Source organism: Sebastes umbrosus, chromosome 23, assembly GCF_015220745.1.
Source record: "Sebastes umbrosus isolate fSebUmb1 chromosome 23, fSebUmb1.pri, whole genome shotgun sequence".
NCBI lineage: Eukaryota > Metazoa > Chordata > Actinopteri > Perciformes > Sebastidae > Sebastes > Sebastes umbrosus.
This window is the reverse complement of record NC_051291.1, coordinates 10,143,446-10,169,077: the sequence shown is the minus strand read 5'-3', so window position 1 is coordinate 10,169,077 and position 25,632 is coordinate 10,143,446. Positions and strand designations below refer to the sequence as shown.

At 40.4% G+C, this 25,632-nt stretch overlaps 1 protein-coding gene across 2 annotated transcripts in view; it reads left to right on the top strand.

Annotated features, from left to right (window-relative positions):
• Window positions 1–1,391: 1,391 nt before the first annotated feature.
• The window catches only part of si:dkey-97m3.1 (fatty acyl-CoA reductase 1), a 55,159-nt gene continuing 30,918 nt past the window's right edge, over window positions 1,392–25,632 (top strand). Inside the window, exons 1-2 of one of the 2 annotated variants that reach the window (XM_037760305.1) lie at window positions 1,392–1,634; window positions 23,909–24,190. In XM_037760305.1, the coding sequence (XP_037616233.1) occupies window positions 1,626–1,634; window positions 23,909–24,190 (291 nt within the window). In that variant the 5' untranslated portion in view covers window positions 1,392–1,625. The remainder of the gene's footprint in view (window positions 1,635–23,908; window positions 24,191–25,632) is intronic. The other variant, XM_037760304.1, reaches the window with a different exon arrangement.

Here is a 25,632-nt window from a genome sequence, read left to right as displayed (position 1 = left end):
TGTTTGATGCCTGGTGCTTAATAACTTTAATTATACATCAACCAGAGAAGCAAATGATCTGTGCATTTTTTTATGTGGGTGTCAATGGAAAAGGCCTGTCCTGACATAATGATTTAGCTGCAGAATGAACAATGGGTCTTTCAGTTTAGGAACGATCAATAGACTAGATTTTATGTTGGGAGGTAAGTTTCAAATAATTGTGGGACACTTATTTGGTTTTATCTTATTGTATTGATTGTTTATGTCCTTATTTATGCTCTTCAAATTGGGAGTATGTCAGGTCACAATATAATTTATATTGTGACCTGACATACTCACATTAAAAAAATGCACAGATCATTTGCTTCTCTGGTTGATGTATAATTAAAGATATTAAGCACCAGGCATCAGACACCACCATATTGATTATTACTGTGCATCCTTAAGCTGCCTGGAGGACACTCCAGTTGGAGCCATTTATTCCACGTCTTACAGCTTTGCAGTGAAACGATGACTCATAGACATAGTTTCACTGCACTTAGCTGAAGGGTTTCTTTTCCCCAGTTTATTTTGAGTGTGGTTTTCTTGGATCCCAGTATAGCCTACAGTGTGAAACCCCATCTGGAGTGGATAGAGATATATAGACAAGAGTATATGTCACTATCATGTTGCTGAATTTAACATTTATCATTTTTAATTGCATTGTGTGCAGAAATCCTGAAAAAAATTTACACCTAGTGGGTTTTACATTAGTTTCATTCATGTATTAACAATATGTGGCTTCAAAATTGCTCTAATGTTACACAAACTGTCAAAACTATTTAGCTCAAAGCATCTGATGTGTGGTTTAATTGTAAATCTCGCATTTTATCCATCTAGTATTTGCAATATTTGTATTGTTTACAACTCCCAAACACTTGAGTTGTATGAACACTTGACTAATATATAGACATTTGATTTTTATTTTTTATTATTGTATTCTTTATTCTGTTATTTCTATTTTGTGTAAGTACATTGAGAGAGCTGCATAAAATAAAACTTACCATTTCATGTTGGGAGGTAAGTTTATCATTTACTCATTTGGTTTTATCTTATTGTATTGATTGTTTATGTCCTGATTTATGCTCTTCAAATTGGGAGTATGTCAGGTCACAATATATTTTGAGTGTGGTTTTCTTGGATCCCAGTATAGCCTATCTAGAGATATATAGACAAGAGTATATGTCACTATCATGTTGCCGAATTGAACATATTGATAATTCAAAGAGAAAGTCCTGCTATTCGCTTCCCAACGCACAGCGTCTTCACGCATATCCCGCATGCCACGTTAACTTCCCAGTTTTTTGAATGAAGTTTGGCGTGACTCGGTCAGAACGGCGTGTCCCGTCGGCGCGAGGGGGGCGGGGGTTGACGCGCTCAGCCCACTCTCTCTCTCTCCTCCACATTAGTGAGGCTGTTCAGTGGAGCTGCTGTTAGTCTGTCAGACACACACAGGCAGGCAGGCGGTCTGCGGAGCCGTGTGGAAGTATACATCCCAGCAGCCAGAGCCCAGGGGCGGCCGGTGGGAGGAGGCAGAGAGAGAGTCACCGCACAGCCTCTTTGACAGCCGCGAGAGGAGGAGAGAAGGAGCCGCCCGCACCGGACTCATGTCTACGGTAGGAAGATGTTTTAACGGTTTAATTCAAACTGGAGCATCTTTCATTGTTTTTTTTTTGTAGGAGAAGCGGGAGTGAGCGTCAACGTCTCTGAGGACACTCAGTTTGGTATAATTCATAGTGTTTTGGGCTTATAATTCGTTTGTTTCAGTGTAAACGCGGGGGGGTTGAGTTACACGGAGCTGTAGCCGTCCTCAGACAGCAGGGCGGCGGGTAACTGGAGCAGATCGAGCTGTTATCAGCGTGGAGGACTAACTAACGGCAGCTGCGTGAAGCTAGCAGCCGTTAGTGCTAACGAGACAGGAAGTACGGACTGTGGCCCTTCAAAAGAAAAGCATCAGAAATATTACATAAAAATCTTATTTTTGATTTGTATTTTTTTATGCAGCTCTCTCAATGTACTTATACAAAATAGAAATACTTCACAGACAGACTCAGGAAATCCTTTGTCACCCTGCACTATATTCATTTTTAACAGTCTCTTCTGCACCATATTCACCTTTTTAATAGTCGTGTATCACAGCTGTTACCCTGCACTATAGTCAGTTTTAACAGTTTTCTTCATCTTCTTGTATTTTTTATATCTGGTATATATTTTTTGTACTTTGCACTACTAAATTTTGTACTGCCTTTTTACTAACGTGTTTTGCACTATGGAACTGTGATGCTGGAAACTTGAATTTCCCTCGGGATCAATAAAGTTACTATCTATCTATCTATCTATCTAACAGGATAAAGAATACAATAACAAAAATAAAAATGTCTATATATAAGTCAAGTGTTCATACAAGTCAAGTGTTTGGGAGATGTAAACAATAAAAATATTGCAAAGAAATAAATACTAGATGGATAAAATGCGAGATTTACAATTAAACCACATATCTGATGCCTTGAGCTAAATAGTTTGACAGTTTGTGTAACAGTAGAGCAATTTGGAAGCCACATATTGTTAATAAATTAATGAAACTATTGTAAAACCCACTAGGTGTACATTTTTTTCAGGATTTCTGCACACAATGCAATTAAAAATGAGCTATCTTACAAGTAGACCCTTTTAAATTTGACCTGTTATTGTCACCACCTCCAGCCCAGCCAATTAAAGTAATTGTAAAATGCCTTGAAAGTTAATGATGGATTCATGACTTTGGCAGTTTTTGCCAAACTTTGCGCCTAAGTGGTTTCACATCATAGACATAAGGAGCTTTCAACACTCACTTACCATATAATATGAATTTCAACCTAAAGTACCAGTTTCTTTCAAAAGCATCTACCAAAATACCAATATATCAATCAGTTTTCTGTCTATTTCATATTCTATAGTTCTTTTATTGACACAATAATATACACAATAAACCCATTAGTAAGAATAAAGAAATATTAAAAGGTAATACAATAACCACCCTAAAATCCCATCGATCAGTCTGAAGACACTTGCTGGTGCTCAAATAACGCAAGGCAAGCGTGCAACATAACTAAAATTCTTGTAGTTTTACAATTGTAGTTTGAATTGATATGAGTAATTGATTAATCGATTAGCAAATGGACAGAAAATAAACTATTGGTATCAAGCACATGTTGCTTCTCACATATTGGGATTTACGTTTTCCTCTGTTTTTCATAATTGTTAACTGAATATCTTTGGGATGGTTACTTTAAAATATTTTTAAAAATATTTTCTGACGTTTTGTAGCCCAAACAACCAATTGACAGCTTTAATCAATACACAAAAATAATCTAAAATATTTGCAGATTGGTACCTTTACCTTCCTTCACTTTCTTGTTTTATTTTGAAAAGTTGCACCGGAAGTTGTGTTTTAACACTATTTCTGCATTGACTGTATCTAATGGAGAGTGATGGCATGGATTTGAGAAAATGTTCATTTTGCTTGTTTCTTAACTGTCGCAGTGATGAATAACATGAGTCTGTGTAGTAAAAAGATCAGCAGGAGAACCGGAAGTGACCACCCTGTGGGTTCTCCTGTGTGTGTTTTGGTGTTGGTGTGGTTTGCCATGTGGAGGTTTGAATCACCTCCTGCAGGCTGATGTGGTCTTGCTCAGTGGTGTGAGTGGGATGACAGTCAGCCTAGCAGCTGTCTCTCCTCATCATGGATGTGCAACTGGGCAGCAGCTTGAGTTCAGATCAGACTGGTTCTGTTCTGAGACCACATGAGACCACAGATCCCAGTTTTAATGGAAATTCCCTCACAGAACCCAGATCTGATTTTTTTTACTTTAGACTTGGACACACATTTTACTGTTTTCTGCACTGGCAACCCGTAGGCTCTCCCATTGGTACATCCTTATATATAATGTGATTCTGGGTCTGCTCCCACAATACAGTATTCACTGCATTCACAGGACCTCTTTGTGCTCTCTGTCCCAAAAGCTCGGACAAAAATTGGGGAAAGGGCATATTCTGCACCCTCAGCCTGGAATTTGCTCCAAAATGACCTAAAAATCAAGGAGCTGGTATCATTAAATATCTTTAAATCTAAAATGAAGGCATTAGAAGCAGACTCTGTTATGCCAATGATTTTAGCCCCCTTGTTGTACAGCTGACTCCCAGAAAAGTTCCTTTTTGTCCCCCCCATTTGTCTTTTGATAGTTCTCTTTTAATGCAAATTTGAGTGCTTTTAGTGTTTGTGAATTGTATTTTATCTCTATTTGTGTCTGCAACTTTGTGTTCTTGCTGCTGACCGTCTTGGCCAGGTCTCCCTTGGAAAAGAGGTTCTTAATCTCAATGGGACTAACCTGGTTAAATAAAGGTTAAATACAAATAAAAAAAATAAACTGTACAAAGATCTTGAAACAGACCTCACATCAGAGCAGTCAGTCCTGTCTACCTATTTATCTCAGTTCTATTTTTACACTTTTGATTCGAGAAAATAAACTCTACTGTAGACTGCTCTAAAATCTATTATATGCCACTCATATTGTGTGCATTATCATGATAATTGCTGCATTGCTGTTGCCAAATATCATACTTTACATGCACAAGGGTGTCATCCATTCAAATTGAAATTAAATTAGAGAGACAGACAGACCCTCAGGTCAGAGCGTACATTGGCTAATAGCCAGCGGTGTAAGGTCAATATTTATTTTTGTTCGGAGTCAAGTGGCATTTTATTAGCTCCAGGAATCACTGCAAACTAACTGCTAGACAGAGACAGTAAAAGTTGCATTAATTGTTTTTTTTCGGGACTTAAAGGGACTGTTTGCAAGAATCAGAAATGCTTGTGAACAGCGACACCTCTGGTGTAATGCACACACAATAAACCAATATAGTCTGTACTCAGATCAGTATTAGATGTCTTAACTTGAGATGTCGTCATAATGAGGTAAACCTGCGCATATGAAGTTATAAAACTAGTACCAATTTTCCTTTTATTTGGAATAAGCCTAACAGGAAATATCAGTCCATCATAGAGTATTTTGATGTGTGATCATAAACCTGTCACCAGCTCCGCTATACTGTCAGAGGCAAATAGAGAAGCTGATTTCTAAATCAGGATCACAAATAGAGCTCTAATTATCATCATGAGATGATGACCTATATTTTGCTCTCAGATAAGAGTTAGGTAAGTGTGTGTGTGTGCACGCCATGCATGTTCCTGAATGTGTGCTCATTTATGTATTTATAGCTGCACTGAGGATGATCACATGCTGCCAGAAATCATTCTGACTTGCTGCCTCTGAGGTGTCTTCTGAGAAGTTAAAGTGACACTGTTGGATTTCGTAAAACAAAGAGGGTGGTTTTTAGAAAGTCCCTCTTTTGTCTTCCTGGTTCATCACCTGCCTTGTTTACATGTGTCTCCTGTCTCCTGTTCTTTATACATCTTTAGTTAGTTTCTCCTCCTCCTCCTCCTCCTCCTCCTCCTCCTCCTCCGTGCATCTCCACACCTCTGAGAGTAGTAGTATGGTACAGTGAGTGAGTGAAGAGGCATGATGGGAGCGTGGGAGCTGTTTTCTTCCTTGCATCTCTGTGTCAACTGCAGTTTCAGGCAGTTTGAGAGATGCTGTGTGATGTTGAGATGTGGTCTGGGGTGAGGGGATTGCAGATAAACAACCACTGCAACAATGTAAATCTCTTTTTATATTGTCGGTGTTGTCAGTCAGTGTAAGTGTGTCTAGAGGTGGAGGAGGAGGAGAGAAACCCATATAGCCTCAACATGATGTAACATGTAATAGATCATGCATACTTCTCAGTTTAGTCATATTTCTAAAGAAGTGCTGCAGTGACTCGGATTGTTTTGCCCCCTCAGGGGGATTTTAGATGCACGTGGACCATAAATCACTGTTTACTGTCTGCATAAAAGGAAAGGAAGGACGCTCCCAGTTGACACGTATTCATAAGACCGTGTCCTCAAAGATCAACTAAGGTGAAATGTCATCAGCTTAAAAGTCTCCGTGACATTTAAAGCATGCTATCATTAGCTAATTAGCACTAAACACAAAGTGCAGTTGAGGCTGTTGGGAGTGTCATTAGTTTTAGGGATGCACCGATCAGACTTTTTCAGTCCCGATACGGATACCTGGCCAATACCGAGTACCGATCCGAGTGCTTTAATTAATAAGCTGTATGCCTCACTGTGTGGAAGTGACTGGGATCATTCTTTTATGTGTAAGGAAACATCAGGCTTGACTTAAACATTGCTTTCTTAAACTTTGTACAACAAAATGTAACAAGTAAATGCATATATATTTACTGAATTGTTATTTATTATGAAAATAATAAATCATGCACCAGCAACTTGGTAAAAAAAATCTTAAAAATGAACAGCAATTACAATTCAAGTGTAAACCTGTTTAATGCAGCTGTCTCTGGCATATGGCATGTTTGTTTGACGTTTACCCAAGCTGTTTAACTTCATAATATCGTCTGACATTTCCACTTCATGCCAACAACCACATAGTGAAACAACTTCACGCTGTAATTTTCTGTAATTTGTAAGTGTGGAAAGTTAGATTGCTCGTACTGTCTGTGTTTGCTAGTCAAACCCGAGCTAAATGGCTCTTGTAGCCTACATAAATGATAAACGTTGCAATTTAAGAGAAAAACACTTGTAAAATGAACAGTAAATAGAAAACGCAGGTGGTGAATAAAATGCTAAAAGGTGTAAAATCAGCTAAAAGTAGCACACAGTTTAGCTGTGGGCTGTGCTGTTTCTCAGGCCAGGCGGTAATGACGGCACCTGTGGTTGTTTCTCATGGGATCTAGGTTGGTTTGAATCAGCATTTGGTGCAAAGGCTGCGGATGTAGAGGATAAATGAGCAGCAGAACGGGGCCATGAGAGGGAGGGAGTGTAGATCACCTTGAGGATAGTCCCTTAAAGAGGGCATCCTGTTTGATTTTACCAGACCAAACAAGTGTCTTTGCATGTTTTATCTTATCTACAGATTATCTTGTATACGTAACACTTTTGCTTCCCTATTTTCCAACTCATGCTTTGGCAGCAATTGTCTTTCTGTTACGGTAGAGTATCAAGCCTTTATGCTTATTGACTCTTGGTTGGATTTTTAAGCTTATTTATTTATTCTTTTGTCGATATTTTCTACTCAAAATCAAGACATTTTCCAACTGCAAACCATGTTTTATTCAGCCAAAAGTTCTTTATTTAAAACTGATGCTGATTGTTTAATCAACAAACAACTGAGACAACTTTATCTTTGAACACGGCACCTTGGGCTTTGGGAGATAATGGTAGTACTTCACTATTGTCTTCACATTTTATAGACAAAACTATCAAAGTAATTGAGAAAACAATCTGTAGAATAATCAGTAATTAAAATAACTGTAAGGTGCTGCCAGATATTTCTTGAGATATACCAAAAGTTCTTGTTCTAGCTGCTCGTGTTTAGAAAACATGTAACTTTAAAATATTATAAGACCAATCAGTAGTCCTACTCCATGTGTTCTGTGTGTCAGCCACTTTCAGAGCCCAGTTCCACCAATAACGATGGTTTGCAAAACATCATATTTGCGGCGCCACCGATTAATCGGCCAAACCGATTACTTGTTCTACCTCTAGTTCAAAACCACTGGTTGGTTGAGTTGAAGGCTCAAGCAGATGTTGTAAATTAGCATCGGTCACCTTGCAACCCCCCCTCCAGCTGTGGTTCCTGTGGGCCTCCTGGCTGTTAATAACCAGAGAGGGGTATACTGATGGGTGGAACGACCTTGAACCCCACATGAACACGGGTGCTCCTCTAACAGCGTGTCACTGGAGGGTAATGGAGAGGATTTAGAGGCACTTTCTGCCAGTGAGTCACCCAATGTTGATTAATGGAGCCAATGACCACCACACAGACAGCACAAGATCTTTCTAAGATAGCTTATAAAGTGTGCATAATCTAATTGAATTTATAATAACTTATTACAAAGTGCTTTAATAAAGAGTGGGGGAAGAAATGCACAGATTAGAGTTTTTAAATGAAGATTGAGCTACAGTAAATTACGCTTTTACAAACTTCAACACTTCCTATTGACACTAATTGTTAGACCAGAACAGTCAATATTGGTTCACCTACTCTGAAGCTACACTGGGATATACTTCTCTATAGCTGCGGTAAAGGGAGTGAATGTTGCGTCATCACTTTCTCGGTTACAGTAATCTGCTGTTGAAGGTGTCTCCAGAAACATGGTGGTGCCGGGCTTCCTTCCGTAATTACACATTTTAGTCAAAGAATTAATGCGACTCAGCGGGCAGGTAAATCCACACCGTGGCCTTGGGGCTGTAATCTGTGTTCACACACGTCTAAACAAACTTAAGTACATGATGAGGGTTTACTGTATAGAGAAGTGATTCACCATGTGTGAGGCAGTTAACATCCTTTTTAAAATATAAATTTCATGACATAGATAAGTTTCCCATTTCCCGGTTTGTACATCCTTCATTCCTTTCCTCGTGACTTAGTCCCGCCCAAGGAGATGCGAGCGGAGGAGGCGAGGAAGAGAGTTGAAGCAACAGACATTTAACAAAACAAGATATCCATGCCTTGGAGCCGTCATTTCAAAACATCATCAATTAAATATGACGTGGAGCACTGCTACATCAGCTGTCCATTGTCACGCCTCTTTATACATCACAGGTGCCAAAAAGACTTCAGCAAAGGAAACACCGGTATTTCCTCACTTATACCTCCTCTGGCAAAGGCTCCTCGCTCCTCGAGATGCATTTTAGGAATTGGGACATCCTTCAAGATTGAGCGCTGAGATAGAGGAGACGAGGAGGGAGGCACAAAATCGAGAAATGAATGAGATCATCAGATAGTTTGTTTTGTCTGAACAACAGTCAAAAAAACCCCAAAGATATTGAGTTTGTTTTGACAAAGCAAAGCAGCAATTTCCCACATTTGAGAGACTGGAGCCAGAGAGTTTGGTATTTTTTGCTTAGAAGTTGACTTAAAAGTTTATTAAATTATCAAAATGTTTGCTAATAATTTTGCTGTAGATCAATTAATTGCCCAACCGTCTCAGCTCTAGTTAAAAGTTTAACTTTTTCCTAGATGTGATAGTTTCCCAGTAAGCTAAAATCTTCATTTTATCTGGTTTTCGATGTGTAAAAAGAGATTTTCTGCTGATTTAATTCACTACATGATTCCTTAGAGGTCATGCCATGACATTTTCTTATAATTTATTCTCGTCATTATTGACCTTGTGTCTGGACTTTGTGGCAGTTAAAGTTGCTCTTGCTGTTACAGAATCTGTTCCAGACGCTTGGTAAATACAAAGCCAAGAATTAACACCAAGTTCCTAATTTTTACTGTTTGAAAGTTGGAATTACTCCGACTGTTTGTTTTAGCAGCCTGTCAAACAAGTGCGTCCTCTTTCACCTCCCCAAAACCTACAAAATCATCCATCGCATGAGGCTACGGCTGGCTAATTGACTGGGCTGCAGCCCGCTCATGTTCGAGGCGTTCATCTTTAGTTGCTACAAGAGGGGGAAGTTTTCAATTCTGTGTGTCCTTTAAGTCACAGCTCAAGGTTTTGTCTTTTTAAAGGAGTAAGCCTCTGAGGCTAATTTGGAGTGATGTTTGTCTTGGACCCCATTAGTGATGTCAGGCTGGCCCAACCTGGCTGTCTCCGTCTGGGGCTTTTTGGATGAACGCCCAGCCCTCCTATGCATGGTCCGTAGGGCCGGCAGCCAAGACTATGCATAGCTTTCTCTTTATACTCTCTTTTCTCTTTTCTTTCCCTGAGCATAAATATCTAGCAGGTATTTCGTCCCACTTGCCCGCTGATTAGTCGAACAGAAACAAGAGAGCAGGAGCTTATTGTGATTGCATTCTCCACGGAGGCAACACAATGCATCACAGCGTTGGCCGGGCACAAAGGAGATAAAGGCTGCTTGGAGCTGAACCATGAGGCATTTTGTTAAAGGCGGATCAAAGACAGTAAATAGCCCCGTTTTATCTGGTATGTAACAAAACCCTTTAGCAAGTTGTTATTGACTGTACGGCCTTTTATTCTACTCATGTATTTACTGTACAGGTCAAAGCCAATGCATTTAGCTTTTAGTTTGGTGGGGTGCTAAAATATGATATATGATAACTGGATTGTTTAAACCCCGAAATGCCGAACTTGAGGCTTCAAAACGACAGTCCACAGAGAAGGCAATTTCACTGAGTATTTACCAGTGAAATCCTTCAATTAGCCGATTTAAGTGATCATTTGCTAACTGTTTTAATAAACTATTAATCGTAATTGTTAATTAATTTATCAAACAATCTCAAATTTCAGCTTTTCAAATTTGAGCATATTCTGCTTTTCTCTGTTTTATGTTATTGTAAATTGAATATGTTTGGGTTTTAGATTGTTACTCGAACAAAATCAGCTACTAAAAGACTTTGGGAACACTATTTTGTGATATTTTATAGACTAAACAATGATAGAAAGAATAAATTGACGTTGAAAGTAATCATTAGTTGCAGCATTATTAATGACTTGTTTGTGCAATGATGAGGCTCTTCCAGAGTAATCATGTTTACCATCTGTTCTAAAAGCATCTTGCCACTTGAAGGGCCACATTGATACGGCTCTAAAGTGGCCCCTGGTCGACCACATCCTCACTCCAATCCCAGGAAGAGAGCAGCCTGATTGCATCCTCTTTTCCCTGAAATACACACAAACACACACTCCCGCATCAACAACAACAACTTCGTCTTTCTGGCACAGATATATTTGTCCATTTACAGAAACTGGCATCAGCACAACCACTCTGCATGTTTTAAAAGTTGATCATCTCATCTAGCGAGAAGTTTGTTTGCTTCAGATAATATCACGGTGTTTCCTTGTGTCACTTTCGCCAACGTTAAAAAGATTACGATGGTATAACGTTATCATGTTGCATGATTAGTGTATCCTAATCTGTCCAGTAGCACCATGAAATCGGTGGATGTTCGTGCCTCTTGTATCCAAAACCATCAGTGTGTTTTCCACATTGGCTCTAATCTACATACTGGATGGATGGATGGATGGATGGATGGATGGATGGATGGATGGATGGATGAGATACTCTACAGCTCACCAGTTGACGCCGGAGCTCCCGTGTCATTAATTATAAACTTGGCTGGCAGCAGCACAAGGTGAAGCTATCGAGTGTGTGTTTAGTGCATTACTCTTACGTGTTGCTTGTTCGCTGTAATCCATCTTTGCTCCGGATACCTGATTAAATGACTTGGTCACAGATATTGGTTTCCATGCAAGCGAGCTGGTTGTTGCTCAAAAGCACGGACAAGTCATGAATTACAAGATGATGTGTCAAACCACCGGGGCTTCAGTTTCACACTATAAATGTGACTATAACAGGTGCAACTCTTGGATTAAGTGTGATTATCATATGGCTGTTAGTGTCACAATATTATTAACAATATTTCAATCAGGAGAGACTTTCTTTATAGTGCAAACTAATATGAATAGGGAAGAGTCTTTGGCGATTTAGGCCCCATCGTGACGAAGCATATTAAAGGGGGTAGTGAGGCCGTGTTTGGTTAAAAATATTCCCCCGTGGAGTCTAGACACTCCACACACTGGTGGTGGTGGTGAAGGGAGTTGCTGTAGATCCGATGATGAGATGTTGAGCAGGGCTGGGCACTGAATATGATGAATACTGGAGTTGATGGGGTGGAGGAGCGTCTCATCAGATCGTACTGCAATGACAACTGACAGCAGCAGAGAACAGTTTTAAAATTTGATAGCAATGATATGATTGGCTAAGAGAGATCGTGGCAAAATCTGGTTGTTTGAGAGTGAATGCCCGTAGTCAGCTGATAGAGAGAGAGAGAGAGAGACAGAGATTGTGAATGAATGAAAGTGTAAAGAGAACTGAACTTCTGAATGCCTAATTTCTCCGATATCGTGTACATATCATGACATGGCAAATCTAGATAAAATGCATGTAAAGTAAGAGGTCTTTATAGGTCTAAACTTTCGACCTGATCCAAAACAGACTCATGAGTATCTGCAGGTCTTAAAGTTTTACAAAGCACTGAGTTCAGCTCCCTCAAAAAAAGTCCTTAAGATTATTAAGGAGTCTTAAATTTCATTTAGAAAGGTCTTGAATATTTTAGTACCTGCCAAAGAGAGTAACGTTACTATAACTTTTTTAATGTGGTTGCAGGCTGTTGGGAGATGTTATACATCTATAAACTAAAAGTGCAGGAGATGTACTAAAAATGTGACCCTTTATTTTAGGGGTTTTGTCGTTCCTGAATAATTTCCCAGGAAGTTTCCTAGAAATGCTAATTAAAGGGAAGTGGAAACAGTGTTCAATTGGCCTCTAATTAATTAATTCCAACTAATTGTCGGTGCAAACTAGGGTCTTCCATCAGAGCACAGCAAGTCAGCTGAACATGCAAAACTGTATAATTTGTCTACAAACCAGCATATAGTTCAACAAATATGAAACATAAAGCTTCCGATAATAAATAAATACTGAATGAATATTTAATTGGGTTTAAACTGAGCTTTTCTTTCAAGGAAATGTCCTATTTTCTCTAGAAGCAGCACCAGATTACACAGCTCTTTCCAGGAACATTATTAGGAAATTACCGACGGTAATTTTATTATCTACAGTTTGCTTGGAGTCATTAATTTGGATGATGCCACTGAAGGTTCATAAACAGTGATATTGAATGATCACCCCCCTAGAGTGAACAGCAAACATGTTATATGTAGCAGTGAAAGCGGCTTCGAGGAATCGCCCGCTGAGCTTCAGTGATCTCTGAAAGAACATGAGGCTGCAGGATAAGTGACGGGGCAGCTGTGACCTTTGACCGGCCCGGTCCGCTTCGGTTTCTGTGATAAGGGGTTGAAACTGCCTCACCACCAATTAAGGTCCGTTCCCATCGTCACTGCATGTCTACATGTGTCAGGCTGTTGAAAGTGAGGGCCTCTTGTCAGCCGCTGTGGTAACGGCTGCTTCACATGGATCATAAAGACTATCACTGGGCTCAGCCGGGGTCTGAGAAGATATTTTTTGTCATGTGTAAGAATTTCAAAACCACACCTCCTCTAAATGCATTCTGGAAGAAAATGAAACGAATTCAAGGCTTTGTGTCCTTAAACACTCCCTCATTCACTGTTCCTGGTGATGCCAGTTGTCTTGACACTTGAAAGAAAGAGTCCTGTTGTTCTTGTGGCCTGGTGATGCCGCCGCGGTTTCCAGTTTCTGTGTCCAAAGCAATCTCCTTCTGATGAGAATAGTCTTCATGCTCTTCTGGTTTAGCTTCGAGGAATCATACAGTAATTGTGGCTGACACAAATCTTTAGAGCTCACAGGAATATTTAGTAGTAGTGATACCTCCTTTTTTTTATTGTAACAGTTTTTCCTGGAAAGCCATATTAAAAGGATTTGCATCTGTTAATTTAGACTACACACAGCAACCACAAATACATTACTCACAGCCTTCAGGGAAGACATTAAGAAAGGTGTAGACTTTCATATTGGGTGATATAATGTAAATTAGCTGTGCATTTAAGGGTTTGAAAAGGCAATTAAGAAAACAGTAAGCTGATGAAGATCATGTTGACTGCTGCAACAACTTTTCATTGTTGATTTTCAGTTAATCTTTATGGTCTCTAAAATATCAGAAAATCAGGGAAAAATCTCAATCAAACTTTCCCAAAATCCAAGAAGATATATTCAATTTACTATCAAAGATGGCTAAGAAAACCAGTAAATATTCACATTTGAGTACTCGGAACCAGTGAATTTTTGGCACAAACAATTAAAGGATTAATCAAAATAATTCATTCTGTCGATCAACTAATTGTTTGAGCTCTAGTTGTTGTTATTCATTCAGAGTAAATTATAAATAAATGCACTTTTTGTGTTTTTAAACTGATTAAAGTACATTTAAGGCCCAATTTACTGCTTTATATCAGAATAGATTAATTTTACATGCATCTCACACTCATGCTGCAGAGTGTTTATAATACAGAGATTTGCTTGTTTTTTTTAAAGGCACGGTCACACATGAGCGAATGGAGGCGAGTTGCCATCCCCTGCCGAGGCAATATTCGCCTGACAGTTCACCAGAGTTGAACTCCATGCAAATTCGAAGATGCAAATTTGCTTCGCCACTGGAAGCGAATGTTTTTTTCCCCTTCGCTCGGATAGAATGGAAGTGAACGGGAGGCTGTTGCTGTTTTTTAATGCTGAATACTAGACTGCTTTCCAGCATGTGTGTATGTATTTTTTTGAAGAGATGGCAGGACAGTTGGTTCCCAAGGCTCTGAATCCCATTGTATTTTTTTAGGTACAAAGAGACAATTATAGGCTGCTTCTTTATCCCCATTTTCCATCAATAAGTGGAGACAGTGTGGTTTTGTTACTCGATAGAGGTGCATGGTTTGTTTCGGTTATTTACTGTATAACCTCGAAGCAGAAATCCAAATTAACTGGGACCCAGTGCTCTTGCTTGAGGGAGTGTGGACCATGCCAACATATCGTGCTATTGTGTACATATTCAGGCTTTTTGGGTTGATATTAAGGATATTGGGCTTCAGTATTGATGTGTGTGGTTTGTGTAAAAGTAATGTCTATCTGGTGAATATTTTGACACTAGGCTATCTACGCTCCATGGAAAAGAAGATTTACACCCTCCATCTGTAGAAAGACTGGGGTCTAGCCCTCATGTTTCTGTTTACACTTCTGTCTGAATAAAAAAATAAAAGAAAGTGTTGCGTGGGATTCATACCATGATGACCACAGTGCCGGTTCATGACCTCTTGGCCCCGGCCACATCACTCGGGACTACGACTGGCATCCTGGGTATGAGCCAGGCGTAAACTGACACGACCACAGCGCCGAGAGGCTCTGTCACTCACGGACCGCTGGTGTAATTACAGAATCCCTCCTGCCATCAGACATAATGGAGACAATGCACTGCAAACACACTGAAACATAAGCTCTCACACACGCACTTAATCTCCTGTGGTCAGATATCTGATAGTGAGCAACAACCTTCACGTGTAGATTTGAAACTGACTCTTTAAAAAAAAAAAAAGATTAAATTAAAGAGACACTGCTTAAATCCTTGAAGCCCACCGCTAATATAATTAATTCTAATTAGATTAGCCTTTCGCTGCCTTGGAGAAAAATGAAGTGGAAGAGAAGACCTGCTGGTTTTTGTGCAGTAATGCAATCTGGGATAAGAGCCCTTAAAAGTGCTGTGCAATTACGTGGGTTTGTGTAAAGGGCCAATGTCACAACCTCGTATACTGGAGCGGGGGAGTCGAGCTGGAGCATGCTGGGAAAGATGTTTATATTGATCATGGAGTGATAAAAAAAGCAGAAATCTTATCAGGTGTAGCAGCAACAGTAACAGGCGAACCATCAGTTTGACAAGTTTTATCACTTTCTCGAGAGCTAGTTATAATGAAGTCAATCAGCTCTTTGTTTCTCCAGAATCTAATATATTTTTACTAATCTAATGTCATGATCAGGTTGTTACCCGATCCCCAGACTTGCTCATTTCCTCTCTTATCTCCTTCCTGAAACGGAAGGAGCTGTAGATGATCATCATGCCAATACAGGGGTGACCTACAGCTCAATAACGGCTGATTAGACTGTTGTCCGGTTATTAAATAGGCGTTATCAGTCGCTATAAGCATCATAGATGTGGGTCAACAGGGGCCTACTACACCCACTAGTATGTTTTATCATATATTCACATGGTCGATCACAGAAAGAAGGTATAAATGAACATGACAGCGACCTCTAGCGACCGTAGTAATTCTGACAGGAGCAGAAGCAGTAGTGGCTAGAAGGAAACCAGGACACTGGGGAAACTCTTGCAAGACTGTTACGGTTAGGCATTGACCTGGAATAGTTAAGGTTAGGATAGGTCTTCGGGCAGCGAGTCTCGCAAGATTTTTTGCAGATCTCGGATCAGATTTTGCAATTTGCAGGTTCCCTTCTAGACACAACCAGCAGAAGCTGGAGTCAGGTGCTGTACTATAGACACATGAAACTCCATAAGGGGTGAAGTTCGGGGGCAATGGATGGGATGCAAAACACAGGGTTTTCACCCAGGAGGATGGGGTTCGCATCCTGTGTGTCTTTGTTTTCACAAGCGTTTAGTTTCACTTTTTGAACATAGTTATTCTTGACTTGACTTAACTTGACTTAACTTGACTTAACTTGACTTGACTTGACTTGACTTAACTTGACTTAACTTGACTTGACTTGACTTGACTTAACTTGACTTAACTTGACTTAACTTGACTTAACTTGACTTAACTTGACTTAACTTGACTTAACTTGACTTAACTTGACTTGACTTGACTTGACTTGACTGTTTTTGTTGCCTAAACCTAAAGAAACATTTTTGTTTGTGTTCAAAACGTAACGTTTCATTCAGTTTTTCAACATATTAGAACGTGTTGCTTTTAAGTTTCGCTTTACACTTTTACAACGTAGCAGGCTCCTAATGACCCACATCTATAGTGCGACCAATAATGCCTATTTAATGGCCTGATAACATGTCAATACTGTGCCTGAACTCATCCTGTGAGGATACAAATGGAGCTGCTCACACTGCGCCTCCTGTCTATAGACCCACTGTTAGTGGTGGTTTCCATTCTTGGCTACTGGATAAGATGAGTCTTGTTTGGCCCCTTAGACCCTCCTGTCTCCTAGCTTGAGTTTACCAGTTGGACTTCGTCTTTTCAGAGGTCTCCATGTTGGCACTGGGATGTAAGAACGACTGCCCGCAGTGGTAGTACACTTAACTCCGCTTTCCAAGTTAGTTTTTTTGTTTTACAATGTTGGCACTGTTATTTTGTGAAAGGCACTGACTTTCCTTTTGTGTTGCTCAGCTCTGGCATTCAACTTGACTAATGCTGCCTTAATTATTGGCTGCATTTTGCAGCATTTGTGCTCTTTCTATTTTTCCCACACTCCCCTCCCTCCTGCCACTGTCAGCTTTTGTCTGTTTATAATGGTCTTGGCCACCGTGCAGCTGTAGCGCTCGATTTGTGCCTGTGTCTCCAGCAGCACTCAGCTGACCCACTAATAGAGGGGTTGTGTTAGGTGGAAAGGCTGGAGGCAGCAGAAGGACTGCAGAGCTGCGGCTTAAAACAACCCGCCTCCAACAAACGGCGCAGACCTCCTGGGGAGCGAGGCTTTCAGGAAAGTTGCAGAAAAACCCTCAGTCAGAAGAAAAGGAAACATGAGTGCAGCAGCTCTCTAAACTTTATTTTTGAAATGACCCTGAGTGACTTTGGACATGACGCGGTACTTTGTCACGATGGCATCATAACCTGAGAAGCTGGTCCCTGAAGCTTTTAGTGCACGTCCTTGCTGCCCAGTACTTTTTCCTTTCAAGTCATAAAGCAGACTGTAGAAAGAATACTATCTTATTCATCAGTGACAACACAACAAGGTTAATGGTGACACACATCGTCTGAGCTTTATTCTGCTTGTCCTTTGCTATGCGAAAGATTGACGAGGACACGTTTAGGGAATTATAAGACACACTAGTGCAGTGCCCGTTCAAAAAACTGGCCGAATGCTTGACCTGTAGTTTTGCTGCTTGCAGCTTTCTTGAGAGCCACTCATACAAAAAACTTCACACTCGACACTGCACTTCCTTGGGTCCTTAGCAATACACCTGCCATGACATAGTTGCATCACACACCCAAGTTGCCGCTACCTGTGATCGGAAAAAATGGTTCACGAGAAAAACACAGAAGAAGGGAGAAACATCGATGAAATACTCTTAGCGGAGGTCAGTGTTGTAGTCAAGAGCACCTAAATCGAAACCAAGTCATGACCAAGACCGAGACAAGACCAGGACCCTGAGGGGTTGAGACCAAGACCAGACCAGTGTGAGTCTCAGTACTGTTGTGTGTTTTCAGGAAGCCACATTTTATTACTAAAGATTTGGCTGACATCTCCTCCGCGTTCGCTTTCTTGGAGTTTTTTTGAAAGGGGTTGGGAAAATGTGACAGTCGTTAACAGTAACAAAAAATTCTAATTAAATTAATCAAGTCATTGTTTGCATTTGAAGCAGGAAGTTTTATATCCTATCACAGTAATGACGTTAACAAATAAATCTGACAACGCACTGTAAATTTAGTGATTTCCCCACTGTTGTGGTCTTGACCGCTCTTGAAATAAAATCCTGAGTCCTCTTTGTCCGAGACAATGTCGAGGAAAAATGTGATTGATTCCGAGACGAGACCGACTGGTGGAGGTAATTTCCAAATAGTTTCCAAAAAGTTAGTATCAAGTCTGACACCGGGGAAATACAGTCTTACTCACAGGGGGAAACACACCCAGGTTGGGGTTACTCGCGTTAGGAAACATCGGTGAAATACACTTAGCGGAGGTCATTTCCAAATAGGCGCATTATGCTTTGACATAACCACCGTGGTTATAAAGTAAAGCATGGATTTAATTAGCGGAGGTATTTTGCTGGCGGTAACGTTATTAGTGTTATAAGCTTGTATCAAGCCTGACCGGAGTAATACAGGCTTACTCACAGGGGAAAAACACACCCATAACGTATTTATTAAAAACGGGGTATTCATAAGTAAAGAAGATATCGGCCAATTAATCAGCTATCGGCTTTTTCATGCTCCAATCTATCGTTATTATATCGGCCTTTAAAAATCCACTATTGGGTGACCTCTAGTATGAAGAGACAGAAGCTGGACTTCATGATGTAACCAGTTTAGCTCCTGTTTCCACGCTGGCTTGTAGCAGGAGGTGGCTGGACATCATCAGCCTAACTGACAGGCTGGAGGTGGAGTTATCTAACCTCAGAGGAATGCAGTAGTGTGTGTCATGAATCTGAGACGTGCTGCGTCCACGCCAACACTTTTCCAGCTGCAGGAACATTTCCATTGTCGAGCGTTAATCCGTAGTGACTTTCAGCCCCCCTGCTCTTGTCCTCATGTCCACAGGGAATCTCTGTGAAGCACAAAGCTGGAATGTCAGCAGACGACCTTGACCGACCTTTTTAATTTGATGTTTGTGTATACAGAGTAGTAAATCTGTAGATATTACGTCGTCTGTAAATTAAAAAAAACTGGATAAAAGGGATTAAATAATCTGTCAGAGTTCAAGCTCAGTGGACTTTGCTTTCAGCTTGAAAGTCAGGCCTTAGTGTAGTTTCTGTGACGCCTCTTTTCCTCTGCAAATCAAACATGCACACACATCTTTTTCTGTGTGTTTAAGGGAGTATAATTCAACAGTGCGAGCACAGACGGCAGAATGGAGGGTAAGCAAGTAAACACAAGATTGTTTTGTTATCTGGGCCACGTTTGGCTCAGGAGGATTTGATTTCCATCTTCTGTCTTTGGGGCAGACATGCCGGGAATCTGCAGCCCAGGATGAAACGAGCAGAAAAAAACTCATCTAGTGTACAAATCACAAGCTCCACTGAGTCACTAAAAGTGCCGATCGAGCGTCAGTCTTGGCTAAATGTTGTGCTTTTGTTGCCAAGTGCAAAAATTTACAAGTAGGCATCCCATCAGCCCCCATTTTTTTTAACAGGCTGGTTGGCAAATGTTCGACAGGACTGGACGTGCCCTGCTCCGTCCTGTGATTGGTTTATGAGAAGAAGATGATGCCAACCAGAGACAGGAAGTTGTCATCCTGTGATGTATCGGTGCATCGTTGTCATGGTTACACACAAATGAGCAGCAACATTGGCAGCGTGGTTGTGAGCTTTTAGCCCACACATCCAACACGATGCTTTTGATCAGAGAGACAGTCACATGACGGCTCAGAGTTATTGTCTAAAGGGAATAAGGACAAAGTCTCAGACTGTAAATGTTTGACATCACAATATAACTGTCAAATAAAACATAAAAATCCCTTTCTTGTGTGTATAAAGCCATAATAGTTACAGATAAGCTGTGCTGCTTCTGTAAAAACTCTTGTACTATTGTTTATAACCACAAACCAAAGTTCACAGTTCACTTTTTGTCATCTCCAAACTGTATCTTAAATCATACGTTATACATTTTTTTAGGGCTGTCCATCGATTAAAATATGTAATCAAGATTAATTGCATGATTGTTCATAGTTAATCGTGATTAATCGCACATTTTTTATCTGTTCAAAATGTACTTTAAGGGAGATTTGTCAAATATGTCTTATAGGGCTGTCAAGGTGGTTTTAACACCACTAATTTCTTTAACGCATTAAGACAATCGATCTTTCGGAGGTTGTAGCGGGCTCAGTTTTAGTGGGGAGTGGGCAAATACGCTGTTTTATGCATATGTATCAATATATATTTATTATTGGAAATCAATTCACAACGACAAATATTGTCCAGAAAGCATAGAAAATATGCTCAAATCATAACATGGCAAACTGCAGCCCAACAGGCAACAACAGCTGTCAGTGTGTCAGTGTGCTGACTTGACTATGACTTGCTCCAAACTGCATGTGATTATCATAAAGTGGGCATGTCTGTAAAGGGGAGACTCGTGGGTATCCATAGAACCCATTTACATTCACATATCTTGAGGTCAGAGGTCAAGGGACCCCTTTTGAAAATGGCCATGTCAGGTCAAAATTTTGCATAAGTTTGGAGCGTTATTTAGTCTCCTTCGCAACAAGCTAGTATGACATGTTGGTACCAATGGATTCATTATGTTTTCTAGTTTCATATGATGCGAGTATCTTCACTCTAGCCTTAAAATTGAGCCCACTACAACCAAAAAATTGTGTTAATGCGATAAAGAAATTAGTGGCGTTGAAATGAATTTGTGTTATCGCGTTAACTTTGACAGCCCTAGTGTTTTTGTAATATTCCCTCCACAGAAGCTGGTGGATTAGATGTGATGATGTGGACATTGTTGCCTTTGTCTGAAACACAGTCTGACTCGAGGGCACAATATGATAAACCACCCACCCACATCAGTAATTTACTCTTGTTGATACCGTGTACGTCATCTACTCGGGGCTTTTCTGTAGCCGTAATCCCGCCGTGATAAACTTCCCATGCTCCCACTCATTTCCTCAAGTGGCTATAAATGCCCGCTGTAGTATTGTTGTCTCTGTGGGGGTTTGACAGTAAATGTTTGGCAGCACAACTATAGCCATCAAATAAAACAAAGAGCTGCAATAAAATCCACAAGAAGGTCGTCGTTTGCTTGTAAGTATGAAGCCAAATTGTTAGAGATAAGCTGTGGAACAAGCAACAGAACTTCTTTGTTTTTGGCAACTTTTTTCATAATCAATTTTATTGTTTGTCATTTTTCAAGTAAAGATGCCAACATTTGATGGTTCCAGCTACTCAAATATAAAGATTTGTTGCTATTGCTTGTCTTACATTAATGTAAATATCGTTATCAAGATATGAAATTACCTATATCAGGATAGAAGATTTTGGCCACATCGCCCAGCCCTACTGCAGATGTTTGCACACTCGTTAGTTCTATTTTATCGCTCATATTGCTTATATTTGTGTGATTATATTACTTACTTATTACTTTTTATTGTTGATATTTATTATGAAGCTTTAATTTAATTCATGCCTCATTTATTCATGGTAAATATGTGTGAAGTATTTTAATACTTTGAGGTTGACGCAACTGCAATGAAATGCTGTCGTCATCAAGTTGACAAGAAAACGAAATCTGCTTGCTATAGAGCCAACTGTTGCTTCTGCTGTTGCCTCCAGATATTCAGCGAACAGTTCATGAACACTGAGTCAGTGCTTACAAGCTAATGACCAGTAGCTGAAGCCTCATCAGCCTTAATATCCATCTATATGTCTGGTGTCTTTGTCCTCATCAGGAGCCTGTGGGACCTGGCTGCATGCCACTGCTAAAGCAGCAAACGCAGCTCCTGATTTATTGTATTGAATTGGCACAACTAAGCAGGCCCAGTCCATTAGACTGCCACCATTAGAGCAGCAATTGATCCAATTAAGTTTTCACAGAATGAGAGCAGCAGAAACACGTCCAAAAACCTGAAATAATGACGCAGAGTGCAACTCTGGGTCACTTGATCTTTGGTAAATGTGTGTCCTAGCAGGTGTTTGAGGAATTGTTTGGCTCTTTCTTGATTTCAATGGCTGGAGATTGTTGTGTAAATGTTGTGGCTAACCAGCTGATGTTGGTTTGGATTCGTCGCCATCACCGCCATAACCCTAAGTCAACACCCTCACACACACAACTACAGTAAGACCTTGTGGAATGAGAGAGATTACATGAACGAACGCGGTGGAGATGTCATGCAACGTCTCCAAAACAAGCGGTTCGCGGTGTAACTTTGGTAGCAGATAGAAGATAGTCTAGTGGAATATTATTGTCATATTCTGTGATTGCAGTTGTACGTCCTGTGCTGCTGAGGTTTGGGTCGTCTGATTGTGGAGGGCAGAGATAGTAGAGCTGTAAGGTCACCGTGTCCCACCCACAGGAGTGTGAGTGTTTGACTCTGGTATATCACAAAGTCGGCAACGATACGATTTTGATTCGATTCAATTCAGGGGCCTGCGATCAATATGAGACAATATCATATGACTATAAAACACAATCAGTTACATTTATATTAACTCACAAAAAATGACTAAAATATGATTTGACAATTTTGTTACTGGGTTCTTCGAGACATTTAAATTAAACAATCCATTCTTTAAAAAAAAAAGAAAGAAGAATACAAATAGACCTGTTGTTCACTATAATATATATATATATATATATATCCTGTTTAAGTTAATGTTTATCAGTTAAGAATTTCAAAATAAAGGAAATATAGGGAAAATAAATAAGGGCTTAAAGATGATTATATGTATCGATGTTTTCACTTTGCATCGATATATTGGATCGTTGATCATTAAAACGATATATCGATGGATGGTTACACCCCTAGAAGTAACTAGGGCTGCCCCCTCTTAGTCGATTAGTCAACTAATCAGTCTCTTTTCGTCTCAGTAAGATAAGATTTCTTTAGTCAATAAGTCGTTTTTATGCTTTTTTCAGGCTCAATGACTTATAAGCACATCTTTGGTAAACACAAGATTTAAAGTGGTGCTTTTATGTGATTCTTTGAGGAGAAACTTAGTTTCACAGATCTGTCGATTAAATCGTATGAGTGTAACAATTATTTTCATTACCCGTTAATAATAATAATATTGATAATTTTCTCAACAAATCCGTTCATTTGTGTCAGTGTAAAATGCCCTTCATCATCTTTGGGTTTTTGAAGTGTTGGTCGGACAAAACAAGCAGTTTGAAGGCATCATCTGGGACTCTGGGAAAAGTATTTTTTGGGTATCCTTGTGACTTTATCACAGATGGCAGAGACACGACAGGAAATAAGGAAATGAAAAGATGCAACAAACATCCCTGGACATTTTTCATTATGTTCTAAAATGTTCTAAACCAAAGTCGTTTCAACTATGCAGCCTATAAATTCCACTTCTCCTCAGGAGCACACACTCACAAGCTGATGTCATGTTGCCCCTGAACATTACCCCCCTCTCTATCTGCCTGTATGAATATTCATCTCATTTGTATACTAGTTGTTTCTCTTCGCAGTTTGAAGGTCAGAACAGAGCGATAACGCCACCAATCTACATTGTTGAAATGTGTTTTTTTCCCCTCACAAAATGATATCAAACTGAAGCCGTTAAAGACAACATTACATTCATGCAAAACTTACTGTCACATTATTGTGATTCACAGTTCAGATTTGGCTTCTCACTGAACCGCCTCATCACACAAGTACTTCCTGATACAGTATTAAAACGGTGTGGCTGCCAGCCCTCACACTCATACCCTCCTCCTCCTCTTCCTCCCTGTGAAGGAGCTGTCTGAAGACCTGGACGGGTTAGGAGAGCAGGCGACAGACGGATCGACCAAACTCACAGACATCTGCAGTGGCACAGCGGGCAGCAGCATGGCGTCCATACCGGAGTACTACGCCGGCAAGAACGTGCTGATCACGGGAGCCACGGGCTTCATGGGAAAAGTGCTGGTGGAGAAGCTGCTGAGGTCCTGCCCCGATGTCAAAGCCCTCTACCTCCTGGTCAGACCCAAAGCCGGCCAGTCCATGCAGGAAAGGGTCAGCGACATGATGATGTGCAAGGTAAGAAAAGCTGAATGTGTTCGCTAATGTATGATTTAACCTTTCACTGTTATCCAACACGTCTCTATCACTATGTAGAACGTTCACAGACTACTAACACAATGTAAAGTACCGGCACATTAGACTCTCAAGGTTGAGTACATGACAATATAAGTAGAGAAGTAAACTACGACTCTTATGGTGCATTAGAGATTATACAATCACAGAGCTTAATATTCTGTCATGTGTGCTGCTAACGATAAATGGCAACCAAAGATGACATTGACTATGTTTATATGCACAAAATATTCAGTTTTTTGCCGTTATTCCAAAAAAGACAATAGTCCTACTGAGCTGTTTACTTGGCTAATTAAAATAAGTATTCCACTAATATTCCCGTCTACATGCAGTCTTGCATACCCCTATTAACGTAGCCGGTGACAGACACAGCCTCCCTCTTTCATTCCTTCAAACACCTTCTTGGAAAGGTCGACGTGGAAAACGTCCACTGTGCCGTTTTTTTTTTTCTTTCCGATGTGCTTGGGAGGTTACATTCCTGTCATGCCTGCCGTTACTAAGAAACCAAAACCTGCGTGCTGCGATGACGACGATGATGAAGTTGCAGTAATTTAGCAGGAATTTCCAGCACCATCAATCCCTCACAGTATCAATTTCTCTGTGTCAATTTGACTGCCCTTTCAACCGGATGTTGTGGCGTCCTCAGACAGAGTGAAGTGTGGTCTTATAATAATTTGAAACACAGCAGTCAATTAATATGTAAAAGCAGCTAAAAGAGAGCCATTTGTAGAGAAAGTTAAACCATTACAGCAGCACGTCTGAGGTCATCAAACCAGTGTGACACTCACCCAGTATGTTTGGATGTTTTGACTAGTGGGCTGTTCATTCAAATCATCATTCAAAACCAGGGCTGTTCGGATGGCGTTGCGGCTGTAAGTGTGTTTACAGAGCAAAATAAATTTGCCTGTGCATTACAGCAGCAGCTGCTGTTGCCATGGTGACGCGAACTTAATGACCCCAGAAGAATCTTTTTGAGTTTTCGGCGGAGACACAAACAGTCGGAGAGCAAAATGAGGAGTCTGGAAATATGTACGGTGAGAATGAGGAGGGTGGGTAGTGATGACAGGAAGGTTTTAGGAGAGAGGAGGTGAGGAAAGGAAGAGAAGGTGAGGAGACAAAACCAGTAAGAGTGGGGATGAGCTCCAAATATGTGGCGTCAGCTGTATCAGGCCGAGCAGCAAAGCATGACTCAACAAAAAGCTCCGAACTATTTTGGACCTAATGAGGAGCGAAGCATTGACACTGGGTGTGTATTGATGTGCTCAGAAGCAGCAGCTGCTGCTCTCCTCTGCTGTTGTTGGCCTCAAACTGTCAGCACACCTAACAAAAGCACATTTTGGCTGTATTCCCCTCCATCTTTCTCTGTCTCCCTTTTAATAGCATCT